The sequence below is a fragment of the Micropterus salmoides genome, unplaced genomic scaffold (genome assembly GCF_014851395.1).
Source record: "Micropterus salmoides isolate LMB-PRFRI ecotype aquatic unplaced genomic scaffold, ASM1485139v1 Ms_hic_scaffold_9, whole genome shotgun sequence".
Taxonomy (NCBI): Eukaryota; Metazoa; Chordata; class Actinopteri; order Centrarchiformes; family Centrarchidae; genus Micropterus; species Micropterus salmoides.
The window spans coordinates 17,373,920-17,398,802 of NW_024044681.1; the positions used below are offsets into that span (position 1 = coordinate 17,373,920).

The 24,883-nt window shown below is 39.7% G+C and overlaps 1 protein-coding gene across 4 annotated transcripts in view; it reads left to right on the forward strand.

Annotated features, from left to right (window-relative positions):
• Nucleotides 1-24,883, forward strand: part of gabrg2 (gamma-aminobutyric acid type A receptor subunit gamma2) — a 48,468-nt gene that overhangs the window by 18,878 nt on the left and 4,707 nt on the right. For 2 of the 4 annotated variants that reach the window (XM_038709473.1, XM_038709475.1), the window contains exons 4-9: nucleotides 718-938; nucleotides 2,250-2,332; nucleotides 4,362-4,499; nucleotides 20,421-20,573; nucleotides 22,533-22,738; nucleotides 24,352-24,375. In XM_038709473.1, coding sequence (XP_038565401.1) covers nucleotides 718-938; nucleotides 2,250-2,332; nucleotides 4,362-4,499; nucleotides 20,421-20,573; nucleotides 22,533-22,738; nucleotides 24,352-24,375 — 825 coding nt within the window. The remainder of the gene's footprint in view (nucleotides 1-717; nucleotides 939-2,249; nucleotides 2,333-4,361; nucleotides 4,500-20,420; nucleotides 20,574-22,532; nucleotides 22,739-24,351; nucleotides 24,376-24,883) is intronic. The other 2 variants (XM_038709476.1, XM_038709477.1) reach the window with 1 other exon arrangement.

The window sequence follows — 24,883 nt, forward strand, 5'->3', positions numbered from 1 at the left end:
CTGATTTTTTTTTTCTCTCCTGCTGTACTTCACTTTGAACCTCTGGGCTCAACCATTCCAAATAACAAAATAAATAAGAAAGACTGATAGCTCCCTCTCACTCACTTTCCCCTCTCACATTAGACCGCATCTCACTTCAACTCTGCACGTGCCTCTATCGCCTATGTTTTCACCTCTCATATGTATGTTCGAACAGACAGTCTCTTACTGAATAGTAGACAGAGTGTTTTGTCAGGCTCAGGACAAAGTGCTGCCAAAGCAGCAGGTTAAGAGGTTAGATAATACTTGAGCCAAACAAGGGAAATTATTAATTGCCCCGTTGAACATTTAATTTTCAGGTTGAGGGCGTCAACATGGTCTTTTTCAACAGAATTCTTTAGTGTGGACAAAAGGACTTCTTGGCCTGAATACACACTGTATCGTCTGAGGAAAATGTGCCTGCAAATGTGTTGCAGCCTTATGTTTCCCCCAGCATAGAAAAGTTCCCTTCAGACAGAACAAACAGAGGAGTGCTTTTGCAGCCCACATTTCGATTTGATCTCATTGCATCTCACAGTTAAAAGCTACACATTGGTGACAGCCCTGGTGGCAAACAATACTGTTTGCAAGCTTTTCCTGACAAACAGAGACTTGTATCTAGCGGGTTACATGTTCAGCTTTTAAACTGAAGTTAAACAAAACACAATTTCGGTAAAACTGTGTTTTATCTGTCCTCAGGAATACACCATCGACATCTTTTTTGCTCAGACCTGGTACGACAGAAGGTTAAAATTCAACAGCACGATGAAGGTTCTGCGTCTCAACAGCAACATGGTGGGGAAGATCTGGATCCCAGACACTTTTTTCCGCAACTCAAAGAAGGCCGATGCTCACTGGATCACCACACCCAATCGCATGCTTCGAATCTGGAATGATGGTCGAATACTCTATACCCTCAGGTAACATCAGCGATGCCCGAGATCAGATAGATTTAGATAAACAATAAATTATATTACTCTCCACTGAATAAAGCAGAAAACAATAGATAGCAGTGAAAATACATGGCTACTAGTCTCCTCTCTACAACTTTAGCATTAAAATTGGACTAAGAACCTATGACAACTGTATAGCATTTTATTTTATATTTGTATTATAAATGTATTGCCACTAAAGGTGCTTGGAATCCATCACTAGCAGCAAGCAATGCATGTCCTTTGAAAGTATTGTGAAATACCCAACAATTTACGGCCGCTCTACATAAATGATTCATGGTACTGATTATCCTGAACAGGCCCTGGGCAATTTGAGATTTCAGCATTTTAAATTTGACTTTAATTAGCGTGTAGGAACTCTGTCTTACTGAATGAGGCTGGAAGTTGTTGGTGAAAAGGGAACACTGGAACTACATTGCCCTAAACTGATGTTTTTTGGCACTCTTGCTGGGAGTATATGTCTTTAGAGGTAGGGTTATTTTTAAATAACACAAATATCTTACTAATTGTAAATATTGCTAAATTGTCTGAAGGCCCATTATTGTCTAAAGAGCTTGAAACAGGACAGTGGCACCCTAATTGTAAAATTGTTGGTTGCTCAATAATAACATGACTGCATATAGTTTATGGGCGTAAAGCCCACAGAACTAACAAGATATATGTTAAAGGTAAATAATAGTTGTGCTTTATTATTATGTTTTGCATGCCATCATAAATACAGCAGGCGTTTACACTGACACAACAATATATCATTAGTGATAATAAGACAAAAAGTGAACTCTTCTGGACTCAATCAAGCTGTGATGGATGTTCTGCTATGCAGAACACTACATCTGCACTTATTAATTTGTTAAGGAACTCAGAATTTAACCACTGGTTAATTAGGATGACCGCTGTGATTGGGAGGACAATGATACATGACAATACCGAGTGCATGGATGGGTAAAGTCATTTAAGGTCATTCTCTCATTAAGGGGAAGTTTAATGACTTTGCCTTCAAACTCCCTGAAGTGTGAAAAGAAGGGATGGATGTGTTGCTGTGACAAAAACATCAATTTGCTTTAGTGAAATATTAATTAATAATTTCTTGTGTTATTACCGATAAGGTTGCAGGTTTAATTCTGACTTTTCCAACACATACATGCATACTATTGTTTTCGATAGACGGTTATGTAATTTAAAATCATTATTTACACATATATGTTTTACTATATACATACGTATTGTTTTTTTACTATAGTAACTGAGTCAGTGGATCCAAATATTGTGTCTCTGCAGGTTGACCATCGATGCAGAGTGCCAGCTTAAACTGAACAACTTCCCAATGGATGAGCACTCATGTCCCCTGGAGTTTTCAAGCTGTAAGTTTGGCCATATGCTGATACCCTACTGTCTTACCCCGCCCTTCATTTCACACACACACACACACACACACACACACACACACACACACACACGCTGTGGCCATGAACAAGTGGCATATTAGTTAACAAAGACATAATTTAGATAATAATTATGCAACAGGCCAAATCGAAGAATTCAAGCTGCAGGGTTTTCTTTAAGAAAACTCCAATCTCCTGAAATCTCCTGCTATCTTGACTAGCTAAAATGTTATCTTAGCATTTAAAGAGATTAGAAAAACAAAACAATATGTGTTTATGTGTTCCAATATGAGAGATGGGAACAAAAACATTTGTTAAACCATTCATTCATTCACAGTATGCACTGGCATTCAGTAAAGGGTTTTAACAATAGATGTCTCGTTGCCAGCTCGACCAGAAGCAAAGTACTGATTGATTTCCCTGCACACTGTCAATACTGTTCTAAAGGACATTTCAGAAAGTGACACAAGTCCAAATGAGTCAGCGCCTCCGTGTGAGGAGCGGATGAGGGGTAAGTTATGCTAATGAGGCTGTTATGAATCTACAGAGAGATGCACCGTGGGATGGTCTCCAGAGAGAATACTTCCTAAATAGCTCTAGAGCAACAAGAAAGAGAAACCAGTGGGGTAGCAGGCCTAAAAATAGAACAGAAGCATTCATTTAAATTTGATGAAAGCCATGGATGTTTTTTAGAACTTTGAAAATCACTTGATGTACAGTACATGAGCTCAATCTCAGATGCAGCAGGCGGAGCAGCAATATATCACGCGGCATAATCCTCAACACGTGCCACAAAGCAACACATCATTGTAGATTTTCCAGTGCAACCTCTTTTGCAGACAGCAGCCGATCACGCTGTATTCAGTTGAAGAACGATTTCCAGATGAAGTACATTATCTCAGCTAGCTCAAAATTGCATATTCATTTTTAATATTTTAATTACAGCAACAGTTTCGACAACAACACAAAAATGGCTCCAAAGTGAATTCGTGGCATTGAGCTGCGGGAGCATTGTTGTTCTGGCTTCCCAAAAGGACACTGAATCAATAATTTGTCCTGGATGCATTGCCAGTGAAGGAGCAGACTGCCTGCTTGGTTGGCTGTAATGAGGCAAATGGGCAGATCCTTCCATCTCCTACTCCTCTGAGGTCCAGCATTACTGGATGTCTGAGAGCACTTTAGTCATAAGGCCATTTAAAGTTTGCACTAAGGAAGTTTTATGTGCATTATTCAAGCCACTCCCTCATCAGCTGCACACAGCTCATCGCTAGACTGAAGACAGCACTGAAATGGAAAGAGAACTGGCTAAAGATCATCACATTCAGCCCTGTACTCGGAAACATTAAGTCTCATCCCATCACAGCATAAGGAGCCTAACTCCTAATTCAACTTTCTATTAGTTTAAAAGACTCTTCCTTCCTTTTGATTCCCAAATTTGGATACCAGACATAAATTCAACACTAACAAATATGATTTGATTAGGATAATGCATCTGCTCATCTTAGTGAATCAGCACCAGACTAGTAAAATTGTTATTGTGATTTTCACAACCAGAGAGCATTGCTTAAGGTAATTGAAAGTACTGAAATCCAACTCCCAGCCAGCCATTGATCAGTTCTATAATTTGGACTTTCAAATCAGCTCAGTGTTTCTGAAAGGATGTTTTCTCCCCACAGATGGACTGCATATATTGTCAACATGTTGTGCAGGAGTGTGTTATATAATTGTTCTTTCATGAAACAGTTTATTTGCAAACTAGCTGACTTAGTGGGTATGGATTACTTTGAAATAAAACAAACTGTGCTCTGTGGTTGTATTTTAAATTTAAAGTGTTCCAGCACGTTGTTTTATATAGCAGAGAGCTTATCTGAGGAGTCAAATCTGAAGATATTTCCTAAAATGGATGAATGGTAGACTTAGAAAACATTTTTTGAACAAAGCTTCTCTCCTCTCCTCTGCTTTCCTTGTTTTAACTTAGTCCAATGTAACTATGTTCTTTCCTGTTCAGATGGCTACCCCAGAGAGGAGATTGTGTACAAGTGGAAAAGAAGCTCAGTGGAGGTTGGTGACATTCGCTCCTGGAGGCTCTACCAGTTCTCCTTTGTGGGCCTGAGGAACACCTCTGAGGTTGTCAGGACTGTCTCAGGTAAGAAAACAATACATTCTTTTTCCCAACAAGCCCTCTTCTTTAAAAGTCTGACTGAAAACACATGTTCTTTGCCAGTGACACCCGGCTTGTGTCATTGGACAGTCGTGTGTGTGTGTGTGTGTGTCAGAAGTGAATTCCTGAACATGTGAGGACAACAACAGAATGGGATTCCATGAGAGCTGCACAACACAACACCCATGTTGGGCATGATATATTTAATCTGATGGAGGAGGGTGTGTGCAGGCAGCATCACCCTAATGTGTGGAATATTATGGAATTTCATTTATGAAAATTTGAGAGGCAATATTATTAAAGAGGTGGAGTTATGCTCATTTTCAGGTTCAAAATCTTATTTAGGGGTTGTACCAGAACAGGTTTACATGGTTTAATAAACACCATATTTATGTCATACTGCACATTAGCTATGGAGTGATACATCTTGCCTCATATATACATACATGATCTTTGTTGGAGTTGCACATGCACAGTTCCTAGTTAAGGACTACTAGCCAATCAGAAGCAGAGAAGGGCAAACACAGCTTCGGTTCAGCAGTATATCCTCTTACCAGCTTAGCAACATGGACTGGAGCAAGAGTTTTAGAGTGGTGAGTTATTAATCTGTAACAAAAGTATCTTTCATCCATAAAGTTTTAACTGAGCTCTGTCTTACATTACAGTAACAACGTTATGTCCATTGACTGCTTGGAGGCTAGCTAGTGTTTGGAAGGGAGAGGAGAGGTGTGTGCTGCAGCTCAGTATTTTTCCACCGGTGTTTTTGAGGGTATGTCAGACTAGCCGCTTGGCGAGAGTTATATGACGCAAATTTTTCTTTCATCCCTGTGATGTCACAGGGATGGAAGGGAAACAGCTCGACTACAAACGAGCTGTTTTCAGGCAGTTCAGAGCAGTGTTTTCTGTGGGAGATGGGTACTCCCTTTGGGGTGGACTTTTCACTTTTTCGCTTTTTCACTTTTCAAACCTATTACATGCACAAAGAAGATATATAACTCAATAAAGGAGAGGGAAAAAGGCAAAAAGCATAATACCACCTCTTTAAAACTAGACGGTTGGCACTTTATAAGATAAAGTCAATTTCTCTCTCTGAATCTCTCAAAATTGCCATTCCTCCTCCAAGTCTGATCTGTAGACTGATCTGGTGTGTATGTTTTGCTAGGGGTTACAACATGAACTTTTAGAAAAACAGGGACATGGCCTGTAATGTTTTTATCCACTTTGAGTTTCTGCTTCCTCAAGGAAAATCCATAAGGGCTACCTACTGTATATATCACTTCCCCTGTGGGTTGGACAGACAGATTTTCAATAGAAAACCATTTTCTGGCAGAATGGGATGGCACATTTTAAGGAGCAATGGATGTATTGTACAAATCGGATAACTATGTTCCAAGATGGTGTCCCATTCATTCACTTAGTGCATGCGCTTTAACTTTTTCATTCATCAGCATTTTTAGGCCATCAGACATATAATAGTTTTTCTATGGCTTGTCCTTACAATCTCACCACACACGAATGAACACAATTTTTTTATAAGACTCTTGGTGGCTTTTTATTATGTATTGGGCCTTATGGTTCAAATTGTGATCCTTTAGAAAGCAATGATCCAAAATCCCAGCAGAGTGATTTAAAAATATATATATTTGAACAAATGCAATTAACTGAAATTCAATTAACTGAAAATGAATTATACTAAAAACTATTATACTTCATCTGTCCTCTGTGGCATTCTCTAACAAGGGTGGATAAATTTAAAGAATGTGGTGCCTATTACATAACAGAGACGAGAAATGTGCATCAGTCCTGCAGTATGGTGCGCTGGCTGGGTTCCATTCAGAATGGTGCAGGAATGTGAATGTTTGCTTGATAAAAAAACAGCTGCTTTCCCTGGACAGTGTTGTGGACGTTTTAGAGAAACAAACTGTGTTTGCATGCATATGCTTATGTTTATTTATGTTTATATTCATGAGATGTCGGTAAGTAAGGGATGTAATGCTCTGCAAGAAAATTTAGAGTTCATTCTCATCAGGGGAACTGGCTAAAGTTTTAAAATAAGAGTGTATTATATATGTAAAAGTAAAAGACCGACTCATAAATCCTACTGTTCAATCAATTAGAATGAAACAGCCATTTAAAAATGAATTTGCCTAAAAAAAGAAAAGCTGTTATGGGTTTCTCTAACTACACCAATATAAAGGTGGCCTTTTTTAGCTTCAACTCAATCTTCTCTTTATGAGCTATTCAATTTATCCTATTCTATCTGTTATGTGAGTATTGATCAGGGGAATGGATGTTTTTTGGCTGTACTCCATCTGTTTAGAATAAACTGTCAGCTGGAGAGCTACAGAGAGTAAAGTCACTGTATCAGACGTGTGACATAGGGTCATTATTCTTGCTATCATTTGCAGTTTAGTATGTCTAGTCCTTTAGTAAACTGCTTCCGTTTGGCAATAAAGGCTGCCTTGTGAGAAGCACATACTGTAGCTAGTTAAACAGGCAAGCGGTAAAGTAAAATATATAATATGTACAGTTTTTAATGTTTGAAAGATTTGTATGTTTTTTTTTTGGTGACACAGGTGTAGCTTTACTGCACATGAATGTTTAACGCTTTCTTTAAATGCAGACATACTGCCAGTTGGCAGTGGTGGAACTAATGAACAATACTCTTTTATGATGAACAATTAAGTTAGAGGTAATATTGTGTTTAGAGTGTTTGCTGAGGGTGTAATAGCTGCTATCCCTGTTAGGTAATCTCAGTGCTCTATAATGACGACAAACACAACTGTTAACAAAACACCATGAACTTTTAAAGAACAACTTTTACAGAAAACACATTTGAAAAATGTTTGATCACGGTAGAATTTGATGATCTAGTTACATACAATAAAAATAATGTATTGGCCTCTGCAATGTAGCTGATTATTTCAAAATGTTTCACATAATCATATCAGAAACAGAGAATCTTGTAAATGCTCACTTTACAGTGATGGCCTACAAAACCAAGCTCTATCAGAAATCCAAAGGAACAGCACTCGTACACAAAGTAGCCATGGAAGTAACTGAGTTCCCCCAGTCGTTCTGTAATTCACCACAGTTCAACAGAGTGTCACTGCAGCATGATGCTAACACGCACCCATAGGCGCACACAGAGGGAGGCAGAGAGAGTGTTTTCGTGTGTACAGCACATGTGCATTGCTTGTAAATTTTATTTCTGTTTTAATCAAAACATTTTTCAAGTGACAACATGAAAAGGCAATCTGTGTAGGAGGATGAGCTGTAGTGGAGAATTTGCAGCGTCCTCTGACTCCCTCTCTCTCTCTGATCTGGTTTGTTATTTCCACAAACAGCCATCTGCTCTCTTGTCAGAGCAGAGAACCTTGACTGTGGCTGAGAGACCTCTTGTCTCATTTTGCAGTCAGTTTGGGTATCTGACCTGCTTCAAGATTCACGAACACAACATCTGTCTCAAAAAGCAGACAGTTAGGGCCTTATAATTACCCAGTAATTTCGAGCACTTGCCTTGCGGTAGGTGGTGCTCATGAAAGGTGTGCTGGAAATGTAAACACATTCCTTAGTATGCTGTATCATTACCAGCTACTGTTGTGCATTTTAAGTGTAGACAAACATTATAATAATAAACAGTTGTACAAGTTATTTAAATGTTTTGACGTTTTCGATCATTTGGATGATAAATCCACTCCTTTGAATTCAGCTAAGGTTGCTTTCAAACTAAATGCTTATTGACACTATTGCATTTACTTTTTCTGCTGTAAATTCACTAAAGATCTTGTTTTTATTTTTGCCTTTTAAATTTAATTCATGGTTTCATTCAAATGTATACAAATGTTACCATTAATTGTTATGATTGATATCTGGTATTATATAGTTTTGTTTCCTCATTTTAATCATGTTTTGTGATAAGCTCCATACAACTAGTACAGATATTATTTCTTTTAATAAGAAGCATAAACATTATATAATATTTTTGTTGTTGTTGCTGTTGTTTTGTTCATTGACCTAGAGTGAAGCCTTCACACAGCTGCTGCATTTTCTAATCTTGACTGAAGGAGTGTCTGTAGACTATAGACCAGTGAGTGTGTGGGACTGTCCTTCAGCCAGACGACCCTGGGCTCAAGCTCTCATTTCAGCACCGTCTGGTGCATACCATACTGCGTTGTCCATCGGCAAGATGCTGAATCCCTGCCAGCTAAAGGGTTGTGTGTCTTTGTCCTACCTCAAAAGGTTAAAATTAGTTACAGTTATTCTTAAAAAGCAAGCCTTTTTACAACACATTTCAGTTCAAGCACTTTATGCTGGATCACCATCAATTAAACTGGGCTGAAATGGGTCAGGTGAGGCAACAGAGGGATGTATAATGGTAAGCTAAGCAGACAGGCAGGCAGGTGAATTGGCCTGATCCAGACAATGACTGTAGCAAATATTAAGAGGAAGAGATTCCCCTTCATTATATGAGACAAGCCAGTCTCTCCCAGGCTCTACTTGTCACAGAACTACTCTCCTGCATTTATGTATCTGTGCTCGTCTTCTTTTTTTTTTTGTTCAAGTTTTTTTTTTAAATAAAAGAAAGGATGATAAAAAGAGATACATGATTAAAGAACGATTGAGTGATATTGTAAGTAAAGGTGGCTGGGACGGTGACGTGCCATCTGCTGCTCTGATGCAGTTGCGTTGTAGCTTTTTATAAAGGCTATGTCTGTTTCTATTTGGTTTCTCTTCCCTCCCTCAGCCAGTGTCCAAAGGCTTGGTCTCTCAACATGTCACTTCACATCAGGGCCGCTTGTACTGCCTGGAAGCCTATACCTGCATTCACAAACACAGACACACAAACCACACACACGCACACTTGCATGCATGCACACAATTCCAGGCCCAGAATAAATAATGACAAGCAAGGACCCTTGAAAGGACACCGGTGGACAGAATAGAGAGAAGCTAAAAGAGATAAAGAGGTTTTAATGTAGCCAAGGCACTAGGTACACAGCTAACATTGCTGTTAACCCCTTGTTCACCAGGTTAAGCTTGATGCTGGGAGTGTGTTCTCACCCTTCTGCTAGGCTGAAGTTCAGGGTTGAACTACATTGTGCAGACAAGGACAAAGAGAAAATAGAAAATGGACAAATGATAGAGAAAGGTGAAGGGAATCAAATGGAAAGACATGGTAGTCGGGGCATTTTATTGGTGAAACTGAATTTTAGTAAACTGTCAGAGCTTGACAAAAATATATCTGTTATTTTTACAGTACCTAAAACAAATGGTCAGTTTGCATCCAACAACAGTGGTGTGGTTAATGCATTATAGATGCAAGTGTTTGATAGATAGAGAGGAGGTTAAAGAAGATCTGGATGTCTTGTGAGGGGAGAATAATGTAGCCAGTGTGGTGCATCCACGTTAACCATCTTTCCAGCACATGGAATAAATTAGCCCAAAAAATCCCAACACTTAGATGGGCCAGAAGCTTTTCCTGTGGAGCTTAAAGGGAATCGATGCCATTTGCTGTCTTTCTTTCTTGTTTTGCAGCGAGTCTCACTTTTCTCAGCAGTGAATCATGGGACGGTTTAAGCAGGACATGAGGTGGTTAATTTGCTGTCCTTTTAGCCGAGCACAAACGTATGCTCTGTGCGTCAGCTAGTGGTACATATATGTGTTGTGTGTTTGGCAGCATCCCGAGTGCTTTGGTTTGCGCCTGTGTCCATTAATGAATGCATGTGTCTGTTTGCTTGCATGCACATTTCAGCATGTGCTCTCCACTGGATACAAGTCTTTTTTTATATATATATTGAAAGCTATTCTTAGAGTGACCTTCCAAAAGCCATGGCATGCAGCCCTGTTGTCTGTGTGTGCCCGCCTGTGTGATTCAGTTTGAGTGGAGAAAGCCCAGGGACACATCAGTGGCCCTCTTCCGATTATGGAGCTCCACAGTTTACAGATGATTCGTTGATGGGGCAAATGTGGAGGCATTTTGGCCCAGCAAGAGGAAAACGTTAGCGGAACAAACACATGAACACCGTTGTGCGCTGTGTGCGTGCGTGAATGTGTATATAAACACAATCATGTAAGCACAGTCACTCTCTGACATGTCAAAGGATTCTCCTTATAGCATGGCAGAGTGCAACGTTGTTCTGTATTTAGACCTAGACCATGATTTAATCGACGACTACACAAACACACTTTTACACACAACTAGAATAGATACAGTTCTGTTGCAACAAAATAATGGAAGGTGAAGAATCAAATTAGAAAGAGCCCGGAAGATGGAGTCATAATTACTTTATGTCTTGGTCATTCAGTTGCCAAGAGTGGGTCATTCTTATCTCCAGTCTTCTTTCTGATATCACCTTTGGGTCTGTATATCTGAAAGAGGGGTCTTTGTATAAGAAAATCATTGTCATTGGGTCCTTAGATAACATTTGAGTTTGTGAAATCCCCCAGCGGTGGTGTGGTAACTGGCACATTACATACTAGGTTCAATTGTGAAATCCAAAGCAAATTAAAGGAAAAATGTTATCAAATTCTTTCAAAAAAATGATGCCACCGAGACTAGGATGCTTGTCACCACCTGCATGGTTTAATCAAGAAAAGATGGAGGGAGACAGAAAGCAATAACACCAAAATGCCAATAGTTTTTTTTATTGTTACTGAGACATTGCATCCCTGATCAAATAAAGCACCTGTGAGAGCTCAATATTGTCTGAAATTATTTCAGTTCCCAATGCATGAATTGTCTTGATGAGTAACACGTCAGAATAATTCACAAAAATATAAAAATATAAATAAAAAAATAAACAAAAGATACAATATGAGATTGTGGAATATAGGAAAGGAAATAGGATTGGAAATATAGGAAAATGTTTCAATATTACTTTGTATCATAGGTTTCCGAGAATAGAGGTACCACTGCCAGTCTTCATATGGTTGTTAAAAGTAGTTACATTTTAGTAAAGTATTAAATCAGACATGAGTAGACAAATAAAAATAGACGACAGGTGCACAATAGGCTATCCATGACTTTATGCTGGATATGAAAACAGTGATTTAATCAGGGTAATAATGCCTTGCAGCTTTTTATCAGATGACAATCACTCTGTCTTTGCTGAAGGAAAAAGGTTAAGAAGCGCTGAAACAATGCCTTGCTGTGGTGTGACTCTGTCACTGTAATAGCTGCTCTCTCTAATCTCTCCCTCCCTTCATTCCCCTTTTCTCTCTGTGCGTTCTCCCTCTTGCTTCTGGGTGATAGTCGTGATGGGCAGGAGTGGGAGGAAAAATGCTCTGACTCAGCCAGAATCCTCCTTTTGTGAAGTTAAATACCAATTTACACTCCTCCCCGTCCTCTCTCCCATCTTCCAAACACACATCCTAACCCACCGTATACACTAACAGTATGTACATTTACACATTTTTGAGTTTTCTATACAGCCTAGCAACCAACTCACCCCTTCTTCCTCTTCTTCCCTGCTCCCTCTTGTGAAAGAGACCATTTTTATTTTTCACCCGGTGTATTCCTGTGTCCTACTTTTTACACTCCCCTCCCCCTCCTTGCTCTCTCTCTCTCCCTCCCGCTCTTTCTCTCTGCCTTTCTCAGTTGACAGTCTAATAAGCCAGTAATTAAAACCTGAAAACAGGGAATGGTGATAGGCCATAGGAGAAGAGATTGCTTTGGGAAAATAAAGCTCTTGTTTTCCTCCCTGTCGACCACCACCTGCATATAAACGAGCACCTGTGGTGCACAGCAGAGGAGCACAGATTTAGAGAAATATTTTCTTTTTTGTCTTTGTGGTATGTTAGATTGTCAGCCCTCTCAGTGATCTGTATAGATGTTTTGTTCATTTTTGGAGGACACACCATGAAGCACAGGAATATGGATTATAGGCAGGTTGAGAAAATAAAAATCAGTGTCAAAGGTAGCACCTTGCTCCATCCCTGCAACCTACTAAAGTTGTAACGTCTTCTAACTTTAATATAAATGTCCTTACAAAGTATATTTTTTCCATCTACTTCAATAGAATGGCAAAAACTGTAGCTGCAACATGAGTTTCAGGACCCTAAACTAGGACACTGGAATACATTGACTACAAAATTAAAGTCATCTAATTTGCAAGAGCGAGAAAGATGGGGAAAGCGAGTGGTCGTAAATAAGTGAGGTTATTGTTGGTTCCTGTTTTTCAGTTGAGATGCAGTAGATGAAGATGAAGGTCACAGGGCGGGGAGATGCAAGGAAAAAAAAAAAGATGAGAAAAACAATAAGTACCAAAACAGGTTAAAGCTGTCAGAGATGCCGTTTTTGGAGGTTTGTGTTCTTCTTGACTTTTGCTGTTGCAGCCGTCATTTTGAAACACTATTGGAGTGGAACAAGAGGGCTCCTTTTTTTTTAGAGATGTGCAGTGATTTTAGAAATCTTACATTGGAGCAGCCATAGCCTAAATGGAGTCGGTACATGCATTGTACATGCCCGCATATGCATGCACACACACAAAACAGTAAATGTACAGCCTCTTTTTGCTACCCTGTTGGGGTGGACAGAGCTGGTTTAGAGGCTAAAAGTAATTCAAAGTTGATCCCACTCTGTGGAGCTATTGTTCCTAAGCCAAGCCCTCACCACCTCAATAAACTGTTACAGTGTAAAGTTCTGTGCTAGGGTCCTAAATACTCTTCTCACTTAGCTTATTGGCCTTTGTGTAATGTTCTGCAACTGAGGGTTTCAAAGTAATTAGCCATAATAAATATGAAGAGAGTAGTTGTTGAACAGCATGGCATAAAAGGATAAATCTTGAATGAAATGGAAACAGAATGAGCAGTTTTGCCAGGAATCAAAATTACACTGTAGACACAATGGCACATTCTTAAAATGCTAGGAAGCACTTGACTATGACAGTTAAATGCTTTTTTTCTGTTATTGTGGTATTAGAACTCTGCACATCCAATATGTATGTCATATGTGGCATGTGCTGTTACCAAACCAAGACTTGAAAAGAGCACAGTATGTCTAATCTCTGTATATTATGCTAATACATGTCAGAAACTATAATATCTCAGAGACATATTAACAGTAAGTCTAGCAAAGGCTATTATTGAAATTATATTTCAAGTCATCTAAGCTTAGACTTGAAATGTGTTCCCTGTCGATGAATCTGTATGAGGGGATCCATTGTTTATATCATGCTCTTGGGATCATGTATGAATTCAAGCACAACAAGCATGTTAGCTTATTACCAGCACCACATTGAAAATATCACTTTCTTTAAGTGTACGTGTTCTGTGTTTGTGGGAGTGCTGTTTTGGCAAAGCTGTGATTATTAAGTTACTTGCTACTTAGTCTGAGTATGCACAGGCATAAATCAGTGCTGTGGTTTTGGGCAGCTCAGTCAGTATTTTGAATATGATTAATTAGATTTCAAAGCTTGAAACCCAGGGATCCAAAACTCTAATCTGTAATAGCACAAAACCATTGGCATTGAAGTAGGGACTCATTGTCTTGGCTTATGCAGTATTTGTCTAAGCTTATCCAACAAATTTAGATTTAAATTCAAATTACATTGTTGCTATTGTAAAGACCAGTACATTGTGCCATTATGACTGGAAAATCACCCTGAACATGTTCTTATGTACACTTAGCACTTTTAGACATTACATTAATATTATAATATGAGATTTAGGAAATGTTAACTGATACCTCTTGGAATATGTAGTGCAAAACTTGCATTTATTTGACTCTTTGACTTAATCAGCCTTAAATAGCAACGTCAAATGTCTCCGTTTAGATTGTCATGCACAGCTGCATAAGACCATATCGTTTAACAGTTTAAATGTTCTGAAATATCACATCGGAAAATTACAGTTTATATGTTGTTGTTGTGACTCCTAAAGGGGGCATGTGGGAGGTACTTATAGATTTTTTAAAAGCATTATTTGATGATAAACTGTGGTGTATTTGCACTAGATCATTTAGCCAGCTCTGTTACATCCATGACAATCCTTGATTTTGTTATTATTACTGCAGCTAACTACTGAGTGCTTCTTATATTTATTGCAAAGAAACGGCTGTTTGTGCTGCTTTTGCTTTTTTTTCTTGAGACAGTATTCTGCACCAGATGAGTAGAACAGAACAATGAAGGTAAAAGATAAAATGTAAAATGGCTTAAATCACACGTATTATATCACTGAAATATATATTCATATGGTGCAAGATTTTACTGACAATTGCAAATATTGTCCGTCTATCTCCTCCGGACTGCTTGTCACCCGTCAAGCCATCTGTGATATTTGGTTTTTCTAAGCTGAACAGATCCACTACCAAGTGGCCCCTGGAAAGCTTTTTTGCTGTGTATGCTTATCTGTAGCTTTCCATCCCTGGCACACTGTCACATTCTCTCCTCTCCTCTACTTCCCAAATTAGCTGTATTTATTTTGGATTGCAGCTATCTTTTTTAAAGAAGCACTAAATGTGACAAATAAGTCCAGCCATCAAGTGTTATGTCACCTGGCCAAAATAGTTGGCCAGGTAAAATATTAAACACGGGGAGGAAGGAGAGTTTGAGTTAAATTTTAGAACTTGGGAGCTTATGTAATGAGTGTGAATCGCATCTTTCCTCAGTGTGTGAATAAGAAATAATGAAGCCATTTTTAGACAATGTAAGCTGGAACGCAGATAAAACGGAGAGAGACTGAGAGAGAAGTGAGAGAGAAGTGAGAGAGAAGTGAGAGAGAAGTAGCTTATGAATGTGTTGTTTTTAATTATATGACGTGATGGAAATGAACTCCCTGATGGAGTTTGTGTTTCTGTCGAGAAATAAAACAATTTAGGTGAAGACAAGAAGTAAACAACATGTTTGTTTGTGGCCTGAAATAAAATAGAACCTTTTTATATAGAAAATACCAGAAAGTGTGGTATTGTTTAGTTAGGCAGCAGAGACAGGGTTACCAACTGGGCTGAGGAGGGCAACTGTCTCATGGTCTGTGTGGTAATTGCATTTTGCACCCAACTTGAGCTCAAAAGGGCTTTGGTGGGGGGGCTCAAAAGGGGCCCGGGCCCCTAACTGGGTTAATCGGACCCAAATTACAGTATGTGATATCATCTGCTAAAAGGATACTTTAAAACTTAACTTTCTAATTTTTCCACTTTCTCTTAAACTCTCCCAATAATGGTAAGGAAAACAGTTTTGGCAGCTACTCACTACATGCTGTGAATCCCATAAATAGCCTTGCTCTCAATAATTTGAGAACCATTAGTGTGTCTGAGAGAGGGACAATCATCTGTCTCTGTAACACAATGTTAACAACAAGGAAATCAAACTGCAGACATGTCTGGTGTTTAATCATACTGCCGCAGTTACTAGCCATGACAATGCTGTGCCTTTTTTGCCATGACATCATCATCCCACCCACTGACGGGTAGGAATAGCTGCAGTAGCCTGTGGAGGCAAAATGATAAGCCATTGTAGCTAGTTAATCACTTGCATATAGCCCCAAGTAATGCCACAGAAAGTGGTGAGTTAACATTCTCTGTAAGTATTGTTGACCCTGCCAAACAGACATAGCATAACCCTGGTCATTAGCAAAACTCCTGTCTATACACACATGCACAATAGTATCCACTGTCACCTCTGATATAGATGACCCTTGACAGGAGAGGAGCTCAATATGACAGCATGTCAGCAGCTCTACAGTGTGTCTGGCTCGTCTCCCTTCATTGGATAGCCAGCATGTGCCTCAGGTCTCTCCTGCCCTTCCATATCCACACCAATTTACAGCCTAGCTGCCAGCAGAACGATATTCTCATTTGACAGTTTTTTTTGTTTTTTAAACTTCTGGTCAGCAATCCTGAATTACCATTTTTCATTCCTATGAACTCCGCTGTGGCTATTCTGCAATAATGTACAGCCACATTGGGATCGACATTTCTTCTCGCATATTCAATACTCTCCCAGCAAATACAGATTATTATAACAATTTCTGTATTCTAATAATAATGAAACATCCATCTTTATCTGTATTTCCACAACAGTAGAAGGCCCCCACCACCACCACTGTGTGAGTGTCTGTCTCTGCGGCTTTTAACAACAAAGCAACACTGTTTTGTTTTGTGAATGATCATCCCCGCCAAGTTTTTATTGCTTTCCGTAGATTACATCAGCTTGTAGTAATTTGCTTTTGCCAGAGAAATGTGTGATCCTAATAAAAATACTTAAACCATATCTTAATACGAACAATAGTTTGGAGCTGTTGTCTGCATGGTTGATTTTTCATACAGCTGTCATCAGCATTTTTCCCTAATGAATTATGAACAGAAAGGAAGGGATTGAATTGATAATAAGATGATGGGATTGGACAAATCTCAACTTTGAGGAATTTTGATAACAAAGAAGCAAAGAAAACAGCAGCGGCCAAATGGGAGGCCTCGAAAGACATCTGAACTCTGAGGGGTGAATTCACAAAAGTATTGCTCACCTTTTGTGGCGTCTAAACCTGCACAAATATGACAAAAATAAACCATGTAATTCTCAAAGGGTGAAATGCACCCCTATCTGCACTGCCGAGCAAATAGCGGCCCAGTGCTATTTGCACATATTTAAACGTGGTAATATGCACCCTTTCTATGAAATGAGCCTCATTGCGAAAGAAGTCCAATTCACAAGCACCAGCGCTAATAGCCACATGCAGTTAAGAGTGTCTTCGGAGAGTTGGTGATAACTGAAGGGCATTTATAAGGGGTGTCACACCCAGACTTTCCAGTGATCGTGGCAGTGGTAATTGTAGCCAGGCAAAGCACTAGCGCATCATAGTCCATCATGCACACAAATGGCACAGACAGAACAATACCTGATATTCACCACAAGGGAATTAAACTGGAAACTAACATAAAACCTACTCCTGTGAGAAGTGGAGACGATGGTTACACACTGGAACAGTCCAGTGCAGAATAGAGAAAACAGCTCTCAGTGAGCCCAGACACGTAAGGGGGAGCGCACAATTAGAGCACCTCAAAAAACAATCACTCTGATGAAACAGCCAATACGGAGTGAGTCATAGAAAAACGAGAGACATCCTGCAGATAGAAATGAATGTAAGAAGAGGGGGGAGTTAATAGATAATTAGACATTCTCTTTTAAATCTAGCAGTTTCATATGAGTTGAAAGTTTTGTTCTCGCAGCTCCATTTATAACAATTTCTGACTCAAATGTCTACTCTCAGACAGAAAATTGCAGATGAATAACAGACGCAAAACTATGGCAAATTGCACTTAGCTGCAAAACTTTATAATAATAATAATAATAATTTATGGGCGTGTTTGCGCTCTAATATCATTAGCGCAATATCTTTTATGAATTGGTCCTTGAGACAGGGCAGAAAGGGACCTTTAATTCCACACACAGGCGTACACATGTGAACTTATTCTAATTAAACTCACAACAAAAACAAGACAAAACAACAATTAGTTGTATGTTTGGAGGTTTTAGGCTCGCTGAGGTGACGCACACAGTAATGGATACAGTATGGATACAGTTGTACAGATGTAAGCTACGTGATCTGAAGTGAAGACGCAGAGGGACAGCTCGATAAACTGCTTTTTACAATTGGGGTTCTATTAATATATAAAGTCCCTATGCATAGGATTCCCAAGTGTCTGACATTGGCAACACCTTGTGGTAGCAATACAGATTTGCACACGCCGCTACCCTCCGATCCACCCCCACAGATGGACTGCACAAGTTTTCACCAGGATTGTATACTTTTCTTACATACAAAAACATATTCATTTAAAAGATGACAGAGAAAAATAAAAACACTTTAAAAGTCAAGCAGGGATTCAAGTATCAATATGTAAAACACAACTGTGAAATGTAAAGTGTTCGCACAGTCCACTAATTGTGTTGGGCTGTTTATCTGGAGCACTAAACGATTTGCTCCCCATACGGTAATGTTGTAAAATCCCGGCCAAACACTTAAACCAGCGAGTGAACTGGAAACCATTTTGTTTTGAGTGGAATCAGGAAGTCATTATCAAGCTGATGCATTACTACAGAGTCATAATAGCAGGCGGGTTGATACAGATACATCAGACTGCCAGAATGGAGGGCATCGGTCGATAACACTTCCTCAAAGGGGCTTCCTGGCAGGCACTGTAGCCCTTAATGAAACTGGCGAACACACGAAGAGAGGCGTGTGGCGTTAGGTTCTTGCACCAGCCGACCTCACCCCTGTGGTGGGAATCCCATTATCATTAAGAGTCTGAGGTAATGTGAAGGAGGCTTTGTGCTGCTGACCAGGCTGTAGTAAGTGTATTAACCGGCAGTTTCTCAGCTGTCAGGGGTCTCGATTTTGGGCCCCTGCTAATGGAATGTTAATAAATACAAAATAACAGGCTGTGGGGCCCCTGAGATCAGTCTTCCTGTGTTTCCTGTACTCGTACAAACCGAGGCAGAGCACTGTAATATACCGTGCGCTTGCCTGCATCAGCAGAAAACACATGGCGATATGAACAGTTATGGTTGTGCTACTGGGGTTATTGCACTTGGTTTATTTAATGATGCTATCAATGGCTGGGTGAACATAGGTGCATGCTGGGATAAATCACAAAGACTTGGTCTGCTTCCAGACACTACGAGGGCTCAGTCAAACAGAGCGCACACGTTCACAGACATAATAAACAATGACAGCCTCATCTCTTCCTCTCCCTGTCGCTCATTAACACACAAATACACAGATGTTGGCTGTTTTTCAATAAACTGCAGTATGTGTTGTGCGCCCTTTCTCGTGAGGAAAATTATTAGCCAGCTGTTCAGTCCCCAGCTGCAGAGCGTATTCCATGTGTTGTGGGTGCTTAAACACACACACACACACACACACACACACACACACACACACATACACATGCTGTAGATACATGGCTGAGAGAGGATAGGTTTGTGCCCTACAGGTTACAAGTTACAGCGAGAGGCCAGGGGAGGTTTCCGACACTGTTAACAGTCTGATGTTAATCAATTAGCAGACAGTGACTGAGCTGGAGGCCAGCAGTGAACTGCCATTAAACCCGGAGATACAGACAGACAGGTACATAGGAAAGAGGACAGTAACTATTGGCAAGCATTGCTGAATTGTCAAGCTGGCAGGGGATGCTACTGGAACGTGTGTGTGTGTGTGTGTTTGATGAGTTTGTGCTTTTTTGCACACCTGTCTCTCTGTTTGGTCCTGGTTCAGTTCACCCTCCTTGCAAGGGTACGTGCACACGTTTGTGCATCCGTGTGCATGCATGCCATCTCACATATTTAAACAGACAGGCCAGATGATCCATTTTGCCGGGGTCAGGTCGATCTGGGCTCAGCTAACCTCAACCTCTTAACATCTGCTGGGGTCAGACAGACAGCCAGCACAGGGACGGCTCATCATCAGCTGGAAGTGTTCATGTTCCAGCTAACGACTGGCAGGAGACCAGGGTTTGTGTGTATCCGAGCAAGTCTGGCTCCAGCTCTCTGAATCGCTCCGTTTCATTTTAGATCTTGCGTTGCCTTGGGCAAACATACAGTGAAGATTTTGGTTACACTACATTATGTACTGATCTGTCCATGACTTAACAGTTAGTTTAATCTATGTTTGGTGTGTTGACAACCTTTTTGGATCGGAGTGAGATAATGTGAAATGATTTAGTCATCTGGGTATACTGGCTACCTCCTATAGTACATGTTTAACTTTCTTAGTGAACTACATGTCATGTTGACCTTGTTTTCTAGTAGAGACTGTGAACATCAATACTCAAGACAAATAACTTTATTTACACTTATGTAATAAAGTGAATTATATCCTGCATATAAACACGATATAACTTATGTTTTATCATACATTCCACAATGCCCTCACTCCCTTTCTTTTCTCTTGTTATTTAACCCTCTCCAGGAGACTACGTGGTGCTGACCGTCTTCTTTGACCTGAGCAGGAGAATGGGCTACTTCACCATTCAGACCTACATCCCATGCACCCTGATTGTTGTCCTCTCCTGGGTATCGTTCTGGATCAACAAGGATGCAGTACCTGCCAGGACATCATTAGGTAAAAAGAAAAGTTATTTTTGCCACAAGATTATGATTATTTGTTTTAAATGAATAAAGGAAAATGTCAGGTAGCAGAACCAATTACTTTTTATACAATTCTCCATAACCCGCTTATCTGTAACTGCTCATCAAGCCTTTGCTTTAGTTCATTTTTATAACCTGTCCACCTAGCCCAAACATGCAAATGCTGCAGTTATACTATTGAGGTTCATTAGCATTCCTGGCCTTAATTACTCCCTGCAATGAAACACATCAAAAACCCTGTGGTGGTCACACACCACCAGCCCACTTAAGCCTCCTCTTTACTGCGGTTCTCTCCTTTCTTTTTGTCTAATCCTTCACCATCCTTCCTCCTCCACTTTTCCCCCTCTGAGACAGGGCAGCTGCTTAGGAATCTAGTCCATCTTGATTAGAAGAGCCTATCCTGGCACATATGTTTTCATGCATGCCATAATGAGACATTAATTATGCAGTACAGCAGGGGAGATGTAGAGATGCAGCCTCAGCACAATAATAATGGAGGTGGCCTCTTGAATGCATGCAATAAAGGGGCAAGGAATGAAAAAAAGAGGGCAAAAAGTGAGGATTTCAAGGAAATCCTCACTTTTTTGAACTTGCCCTTGGCGTCCAGTGGACAAACTCAAAAGTTCACTTGTGATGCAGTTATGTACATATACCTTAGTCAGCTTTAGTTTTGGCCCCTTAAGGCTCTAAATCCTGACCTCAAGTCCATGTGATGTGATCATTAGTGAGCACATCTGAACGTAAAACAATCCTGTGGGCAGAAACCCTCATTCTACCTCACTATCATCATTACTTTGTCCATCATTAATCTCTCTAAAAATAGGTTGTGTTTGTTTTCTCCTGCTTCTGCAGCCCCAGACATGATTTGCAGTCGAAATAATAACACTATTAATTCCCTGCTAAAATTGTACCAAGAGTCAAATGTCTTAATTTCCTTTGAAAGATGACGCGGGAGGTACAGGAAGCCAGGTGGTTAGGAAGCGGATTAGCACAGATGACATAATTCTTAATCCTTCAATGCCATCCAGAAATATATCAATTCACTCACAATGCTGCAATGGTAATCTTGACGCAGACTGATGTCTTTCAGTCCACATTAAATTTAGACATTAATCATCTCCTCTTCACAAGGCACGTCTCTTTACATGTATGGTCTATTTAAAGGACGAAGTGGTCTTGTTAGCTGCTTGTTTGTTGGTGTTTAGGAGTTGTGACCCTGCTGTTGCTAATCTGCTCGGTGTACTTACAAACGCATTTTCTCGTCATATGCCCGTCACCCCGCCTCCATGAGTAAAAGGGGAGAGGGTTACCAGATGGTGGATAAAGAAATTCAGTGTGTCAGTGTGGTGGTCAGTGGCAGCTAAACCGTAAAGTATGTGGAGCAAGGGGACAGTAAAACAGAAAACAGCTGCTCACTCCTTCCTCATGGGTGTGTAACTGACAAGGGCTATATATGTATATGTGCATATATGTATATGTGTGTATATATATATATATATATATATATATATATATATATATATATATATATATATATATATATATATATATATATATGGACTTATGTGACATGATTTCATGTCTATTAATATATTAATTTATTCTTGTTCAAAGCTGTGAGCAGCAAACTCTTGTTCAGCTTTGTGTTGTCTTTTGTTGATATTATAATGAACAGTATGGCACACTAATATTAACAACAGACAAGACACAATTTAAGACAGGCAGCGTAACATTTTGATGTAGGGAAATTACTGTTACAATACATAATGCAAATTCTAGGGAATTGTTTTAGTTGAAATAGTAATGCAGAATGTGAAATGACACCATTGAGATCTATCCAGCAGTGCAAAAGAGTACAGTATAACTGAACTTTCTTGTTTGATTTCATTGAACCAGATCTAATTTTCTCTGCTCTCTCCGACGTCACTACCAGGTATCACCACTGTGCTGACCATGACCACGCTGAGTACAATTGCCAGGAAATCCCTTCCAAAAGTTTCCTATGTGACTGCCATGGACCTCTTTGTGTCTGTCTGCTTCATCTTCGTCTTTGCAGCGCTTATAGAGTATGGCACGCTGCACTACTTTGTCAGCAACAGGAAGCCGAGTGCCAAAAAGGACAAGAAGAAGAAAAACCCGGTGAGCGTCTTTCTAAAACTAACTGAAATTAACTTTTTTTTAATATATATTTCTTGAAGTTTATGCTTTTGACAGAAAAGTTGCTCAATTTAACGAGGTAGCTACAAACATTATTTTGATTTATGTACTCTTTGTGTAATATCTTTACAGTGTTTATAGTATCCTTTATTTAGGTGAAAGGTCAAGAACTCCCTGAAAACTCTCTGTCCCTCCTCCACTGTATTACAATACTAAGCCTTAGAGAAAATCTATACACTGCTTAACATCCGTAAGGGAGCATCTCCCAGTTCTCCAAGTCAAATGACTCAATGAGCGAGGCATGCAGCTCGAACCTTTTCCTAATCTGCCACACATCTGTTACAGTTGTAATTTGGACCCATGTCACGTGACAGGAGAGTTGCCCTCGTGAGCTTTAAATCCCTCAAGAGGTCAGGGCAGCTCGGTTGAAGGGCCATGATCTCTCGTAGCTGAGTACATTTCCCCTCGACAGCAAGACTAGCATTTCTCCCTTATCAGATAGTGTTGGATTATGGTTCTAGAAATTAAGATTTTGAATGAAGATTAGATTAAATCTACCACTTGAAGTCTACTTAGTGGAAAAAGTCTACGTTTTTATGCTTTTAGTTTTTTTGGATAACTAAAGTTGCCATGCTTTTTTAAAGGGTTATAGGTGAATTGAAATCCATCTTTGCAGGCATGGTATTTTTTGGGAATTGGACTTGAAAGATATTAAATCTCAAACCTCCAAGTATACTGTGCCTGGATGAACAGGAGTATTGAACTGGAGCTCGGAGGAAAGTGGGCCGTTCTAGTTTCAGCCACTGTAACTAAGGTTTTTCACATGGTCTAACTGTCTCATGGAAAAATGAATGACTAATGATGTGGAAGGTGTGATGCCAGTGTGCCATGTCAGAGAGACTTTTTTAGATTCTCTGTGGGAAGGAAGTATGCAAGAAAAGGAGGCTTTTGATTGAAATTCTTTTGATGTTTTTGAATTGTTAAAAATGTGGAGAAGGAAATCGAGGGGAAATATAAATATGGAACTTCAAGAGTTTCTGTTACTACTTATAAGCTGTTTTGGTTCCACGCAATCTAAGTCTTAAAATACAGAGGGACAATTCCGTATCAGATTGTGTATGTCAGAATACTGTACATTACCACAGCATTTCTTAAATTGCATGTGCTAGAAGTGAAGATACTTGATGAAGTGCTGTGTAAGAACAATGTTTCCATGTGAAAATGCAATTATGTCGCACTCGCAGGGAGATTTTTACCTCTGCCTTATGGATAGTGTTTAATCTCTCTAGTTTTGCATCTGTAACATTTTTCCTAAGGTAATCCTGACGTAAGAAGCATGTGAGATACATATATCCCACCATGCATCTCCCCCTGTGTCTGTTTGTAACATGTATGTCTCTCTACAGTATATTTCTTCTCTTTCCATTTTGTGTTAGACAGTACAGTGCTTCTGAATTTCACACATTATCTTGTGTTTCTCTTTATTTATCTTTTTATTTACGTTTTTTTTTTTCATTCTCTGTTTACATGTATTCTTTGTTTTTTGTTACTCTCTTTCAATTCCACATATTCTTTGTTTCCTGTCTGGACAAAAGCTCCTCCGGCTCTTTTCCTCAAAGGTATATTGCCTGTGTCTGACTGCATGTGTCTGCTGCATTTTGGCTCTTTGAGCCCCCAGCAACTCACTGCTTTTTCTGTTTTACAACAGATAGGCTTCTCTCTGTCCCCTCTTTACCTGCATTCTTACTGTACTCCTCATCAGTTACTATATAGGTTTCAGATATAACATTAAAAGGGGGCGCTCTGCAGTGCACAGTGCGGAGGCAGCCAGCCAGACATACTTATGCAGTTTTTAAAATTCAAATAAGCATCCCACACATCCCGTGTCCAGAGGAATATAATAGTCCAGGCCCACTGTGGACTCATTCTGGCTCCCTCTGTCCTGTTTCACTCTTTGTTGTTGTTGTAACCACAGTGAACTAGCAGCCGCTGCAATAGCTTCCTCGTCTTTCCTTTCTCCTGCCAGTAAATATATACCTATGTGTTTGTTGGGCTTCTCAACCTGACGCTTCCTACAGAGTCAGCAGAGCCTTAACAGACTGAAACAGACAATCCCTGCACTGTGTT